The 6,249-nt window shown below is 36.5% G+C and overlaps 1 protein-coding gene across 1 annotated transcript; it reads right to left on the bottom strand.

The window, feature by feature from the left end:
- Positions 1-258: 258 nt before the first annotated feature.
- Positions 259-2,427, bottom strand: LOC149503574 (uncharacterized). The gene has a single exon (XM_089730765.1). It carries the CDS (start codon positions 2,350-2,352, stop codon positions 1,282-1,284), a length of 1,071 nt encoding a protein of 356 aa, XP_089586891.1. The 5' UTR covers positions 2,353-2,427; the 3' UTR covers positions 259-1,281.
- Positions 2,428-6,249: the final 3,822 nt, after the last annotated feature.

A 6,249-nucleotide genomic window follows, 5' to 3' on the forward strand; every position in this document is an offset into this window, starting at 1 on the left:
TTTAGTTCAGCAATTAGCGTAGGATAATCTATTTTAGTACCAATTTTGTTAACGAGCCGTCTCATAGGTTGGAAGTTTAAGTTAAAAATTATAGAATAATGATCAGTTATAGTGGAGTCTGTGACAAGAGTCGTAGACTCCAGGCTCGACTTAATGAGTACGTGGTCCAGACAACTATCTCCTCTCGTGGGAAACAAATGACCAGGTAGAAGTCCATGAGATGCAGTTGTGTTCAAATACTCGTGCGAATGAGGGTCTTTATTATGGGCCTTGATGTCAATGTTGACGTCACCAATGATGACGATATGTTTAAAAGAAGATAAATTTAAAAGAGCATTATTTAGGCTAAGAATAAAATTGTCTGTGTTTTTATAAGAAGGTGATCTGTACAATCCAATGATAGCAAGTTCATCATCAACTTTACATATTAAACAATTGGCATCGGTGAAAGATGGTTCTAAAATAACATGTTTCAGAGTGTTTCTTACATATATAACTACCCCTTCATTTTGGTTCCTCGCGTTTTTCGATGAATATGAGATAAAGCCGTCAAGTTTTGGTAAGTGTACAGTATTCATCAACCAACACTCCGACAGCACAAGAATATCATGTACAAAGCTAAAGGAGCTCAAGAGCACATAAAATTCGTCAAAATTTTTGTTTATGCTTCTGATATTCATATGTATAATCGTAAGAGACTTTGAGTGCGGGTTCAAGTACCTATCACAATGCTGAGAAGGACATTTATAAGCGTGAGAAATGACTAGCTCTTCGAGTTCATGATTTAAATTATCTAAATCAACCATTTTGATAGTGAAGTAATACGAAATAGACTACTCGCCAGCAAAGAAACACTGAAGTATAGAGCCCGTGAGAATATAAAAAGACCTAGTAGATAAGATACTATAATTTTTATATTTAAAAAAGAACAAGAACTTAAATAAAGTGTCGCATTAGACATACAATTAATATATGTTGTGAGTAGGTTATGTTTGAGCGTGAATGTCCTTTGTATATATACTTTCCTAACGAAATCAAATGGTTCAATATCTGTATTAGGGTACAGCCAAGTTTCAGATAAACAAAGAATGTCTGGATCATTAGTATCCATTGACTCTTGGAACTTGTCCCAGCCAATATTCATTGAGCGTATATTTAACAGTCCAAGCGAAAATGTTTTGAATCCTTGATGATTAATTTTTTTATGAGTAACCATTATTGATACATATATTTACTAAGACATGCATTAGAGTCCACAATTATTAAACATACTAAGCTAACTTAAACTGCTAAATTGTCTAACACACTTTTATTTAGCACTGGGATGTGACTGCTTTCCTCATTTTTTCTTATATATATCCGTCCGTTCCTAACCCACACAAACCTGTAGTTTAATTCTTTCGCCTTTGCGCGTGCTGCTGCATGGAGTTGTTTATTTTCAGGCGTCAGGTGCTCTGCTATGAATATAGCCGACTTCTTTTCTTCTGCGATACCGAGATGGCCTGTATTGAGTCGGTTACTGGGGTTATTTTTATTATATTGTATTGCTGCTTTATGAAAAGATTCCTTGAAGCGGGGGCTGCTGAACTTCACTAAGATTGCTCTTGGACGCGGATTAGCAGGATTTAGTTTTGCTATTCTGGAGCAATATTGTAGGTCAGTGTCCTGGACAGGGTGGTTTATAACGTTACCAAGTTGTTTAACCGTTGATATCAACGATTCCGTTTTAAATTCCGGTACACAATGTATCTCCACGTTTGCCGCTCTCATTTGTTGATCCAAAGTCCTCAGTTTGGCAGTAATTTCGAGATTATTAGTCTTTAGTTGCTCGTTTTCTTTTTGTAGGTTCTCAACTATTGTTTTCTGAATAGACGCCTCATTTTTCATTTCTTCAAATTGCTCGTTAAAGAAAGTTATGGACGCCTTGAACTCCGCGATAACTTTCTTCATCTCTTGTAGTTGAGTAATGTTTCCTTCGGTTATTTGCCTCATTGAACTTTGGAACTCGGCTCTAAAGATTTTACGGATTTCATCAGCTGAAATGCATGGACAGATTTTCACATTGCTGTTCTTACGAAATGTCACATTGTTCTCTGACTCGGAAAAGTTATCGTCATCTCTTCCTGTTCGCGCAGGTGAATCCGTGTTATCACCCTTTGGTTGTTGCGACTTGCATAGCTGACAAATCCATTTCTTTTTATGGTCTTCCGTCATCGTACTATAGAACCGTGTTTCGGGAACATTTGCGCACAATAAATCGTACAATCTATTACATTTGGAGCATTGTAAGAATCTTCGGTCTTCAATATTTTCTTTACACCCAGAACATTTTTTCTTTGCCGGTGGCGCCATAATGTATTTGTATGTGCTAATATCAGAGTTTATGCTCTTGGGACGCTTACTTTAAGGTTGCATTCAGTCTGTGGCGCGGTCGGCCGTTAATATTCAATAATAATATAGTTTTTCAATTGCTACTCACAGGTTTTTATGTATTTTGGAAAACTGATTTCACCAATATGTAGTCCAATAAACAAGCTTTCTTTTGATATATAGCACAGTAGGCACAATCCACTTTTAGCATGAAATATTTACAAAAAACCGTAGAACAAACAAATATCGTGTTATTCGCACAAGTAATGAGTTGAAACTCATGAAAAACACAAATGAAAAGAATTTGGAACATTAATCAAATAGCATGAAATTAAATTAGTCAATTCAATTGGCAAAATATTAGTCATTTACAATTTAGAAATCTAAACATAATGTGACTGTCAACACTGAGGTTTGAGATTGACATTTGCTATGCATGCGTGCTGGTTTCAATGCAGTCAGTTTAGTACTTTCCGGTTATTCTGGATGTTTAAAAGATAACCGCTCTATTTTCGAGAATCTTACCATTTGTTAGTGTTGGTTTTATCAAAAGGTACCTACTAAAATAACGACTGGTTTTCTACAAAATATTTTACAAAAATAACACACTGTCAAGAAGACTGATTAAATTTATTAGTTCATGTTAGCTTACATGTAAGAGTTTATAAACACAATAACGACACGTATTGAAATATGGACGAAGTTACATACAGAAACTGCAATTTTCATTCGAGCTATCTACTCACAAAGGTTTTCTGCAAGCAGTTAAAATATATAACCTACGTATCTTGCATAATTATCTTCATTTTCTAGACCGTTCCGATTTTCATTGAAAAGCTAGAAAGTTCTGAAATGAGACGCATAAAACATTTTTTCATTGTGTGTGTGTGTGTATGTTTTTTTTTATTGCTTAGATGGGTGGACGAGCTCACAGCCCACCTGGTGTTAAGTGGTTACTGAAGCCCATAGACATCTACAACGTAAATGCGCCACCCACCTTGAGATATAAATTCTTAGGTCTCAAGTATAGTTACAACGGATGTCCCACCCTTCAAACCGAAACGCATTACTGCTTCACGGCAGAAATAGGTAGGGTGGTGGTACCTGCCCGCGCGGACTCTTAAGAGGTCCTACCACCAGTGAAAAAACCTATTTTAAATTCCATAGGCGTATGAGTGATTTCACAACCTTCCTCATATGAAGTGATTTTCGGTGAAAATTCACAACCTCAATGATCCAGCTTGAGACTTGAGATATTTGTCTGATTATATAGTATTTGCGCAAATTATATTAATTGCGGGTATATATATAAAAAAAGATACCTATCTGCGGGATTTGAATATCGACAAGGCCGCATCGCTCGGCACATTACACGAGATGTCTTATCGTTTACGCCAAGAAGGTCTTATTGCTTCATCATTGTCTTCAGCAGAAACAGGCCTACGCCAAGATTTGCGCCAATGACCCGACACTACGCTGCTCTCATTAAGATTAATTCCGGGGCCTCAACCGAAACAAATAATGAACCCGTAATTGTTATTTTCTTTAATTGTAATAACAAACTGCTTTTCCAACGCAATATAATTGTAAATTTAAATAATTGTCTAACACGACAGTCATGATTACCGATGTAGTATTCAGTATAGTATATATTTAGTTTCACAAGGAGACAGTTGTAGCCCAGTTGAGCAGGTGCACACGTGTTGCAGTTTATTTAAACGTAAATGACACATTAAGCACATTTACTTTCGGAGCTTTATTTTAATGTACATTTAAAATTAAATTGAGTTTATATTAGTAGTAATAGTAGTAGTATGTAGTGATTTTACATGAAAATTAATTACAAATAATTTTTACTATGTAAATCAAGTTTAAGCACGCTCAAGCACGTCTGTCAGTTTCAAAACAGTTCCTAGCAGGTGAGTGGTTACCGTCGCAATGGACTTCAGCAATGCCAGAGGTAGAGCCAAGCCGCTGCCTACAAAATGTATGAATTATATAATATATTATTAAGTCTAAATTTAATGCAGCGAATCTATATATTTGAAATAGAATATCACTACTTTACATCAGCTATTGATATATCTTCAGCTATTTAAATTTGAACAATGTGAATTTTCACCAATCACATGAAAAATGTTGCATTATTAATCCCATCATTATTTCGTGATGTTCGAAAAAGCATTCAAACTAACAAACATACAGACAGACGTACTTCTATATATACGATCGCTCTTTGATATTTTTAATAAATATCTTCAACGTACAGACGATTCTTTGCATCAATCAATACCAATGAGTAAAACTGAAAGACCCCGTGAATTTTTTTTTCCGTACCTATGCTGATAACCTTGAGAGGCTATTTCAGCTTCGCCCTAACGTGTGTAGGTTAGCTCACGGGGCTCAAACTTGATGACGTTGCTAACACTGACAAGAGCAGTGCTTCGACGTATCTATCACCAGATCGGAAACGCGACCCACTGAGAAGATCCGGCGAGAAACTCAGTGGGCTGTGTCTATGGGTTAATTCGCTCGTCGAGCCCTTCGTCGCAAGCGACGCGTTCGACGAGGACGGTGACCGCTGCTTGTGGTGCCTAAAAGCGCCGTTAATGGAACCCCGTGAATGCTTAGTGACTTATAAACCCCTCTAATTTCGATAGCAGCTACATGAAAAATGTCCACTTCGAAATTAGTTTTGCAAAACGTTGCGAACTCGTAATGTGCACGTACAGAATGTTACAAAACTCCTTCATAAAATGTCAGTTGCTTGTGTACAGTTTAAATATAAAGCTGGACGATGGCCAAACGGCTAACGTTCGCGACAACTGCCACTTTTCTACTGAATATTACAATTATTAAATTTACATGACTATGTTTCGTTCATTTTCTTTTTAATACGCTTTTATTAGCTTCAGACGTATGTATGTATTGTAACGGAATCTTTGAACATGATTTTGCCTCACAAAGGATTTCAAGTTCAAGTTTGAGCACCTGTCACCACTTAGATTACGATGCTTTAATGTAAATAATTTTTAACTATACTTGATTAATTTAACTATACTTAATTTTAATTAAGTAAGGTAATTTAACTATACTTGAGCCCTTAGAACTTGTATCTCAAGGTGGGTGGCGCATTTACGTTGTGGATGTCTATGGGCTCCAGTAACCACTTAACACCAGGTGGGCTGTGAGCTCGTCCACCCATCTAAGCAATAAAAAAAAAAATGTAAATGCTATATAAATACACATCTATGCATGTTCATACTCTTTATACCATAATACATTTTGTTATGAACCCGGTAGCCGTACTCGTGGAACTCAGCAAAGAGTTCGACGTGCAACCTATCCCATGAATCAGCTCGCTGAGTTTCTCGCTGGATCTACTCAGTGGTAGAAGATTCATTCGCGAAGCAGCTGCTCTTGAGTTGTCAGGTCTCCTTCGGAGGCGCTCGGGCAGCTGTAAGCAAATCCCACCACTCTTGTTGAGCCTTAACTCGCTTACATGTCCTGGCGAAACTGGAAAGGCCTCCCTTCGGGCTACCAGTAATCCCTCAATCCTAAAAAAAAACCTTTTTATTAGTAATTTTCTTTTTATTACTATGAGTATTCTTGTTTATTGTATTGTGGCTGTTTATTTACTTAGATCATCAATAACAAGAAATAAAGTTATTGCTAAATCACGCATTTAGGTAGGTATTTTAATAATTTAATGAACATTTAGAAAATACATTTACCAGTCTTTAAAAATTAAACTACAGGTGTTTTAATAAAACACATTTGAGTATGACGTATGCGCATATGTACATATGTTTTATTGACCTCGTAAGCAGGCGAGCTGACGAATCATCTCATGGTTAGTGGTTAATGTCGCTCATGGGT

This window comes from Bombyx mandarina, chromosome 01, assembly GCF_030267445.1.
Source record: "Bombyx mandarina strain Sakado chromosome 01, ASM3026744v2".
In the NCBI taxonomy this organism is placed as follows: Eukaryota; Metazoa; Arthropoda; class Insecta; order Lepidoptera; family Bombycidae; genus Bombyx; species Bombyx mandarina.

Excerpts from the sequence above, each read along its gene's own strand:
- LOC149503574 (XM_089730765.1), bottom strand. The coding sequence starts at position 2,352 with ATGGCGCCACCGGCAAAGAAAAAATGTTCTGGGTGTAAAGAAAATATT.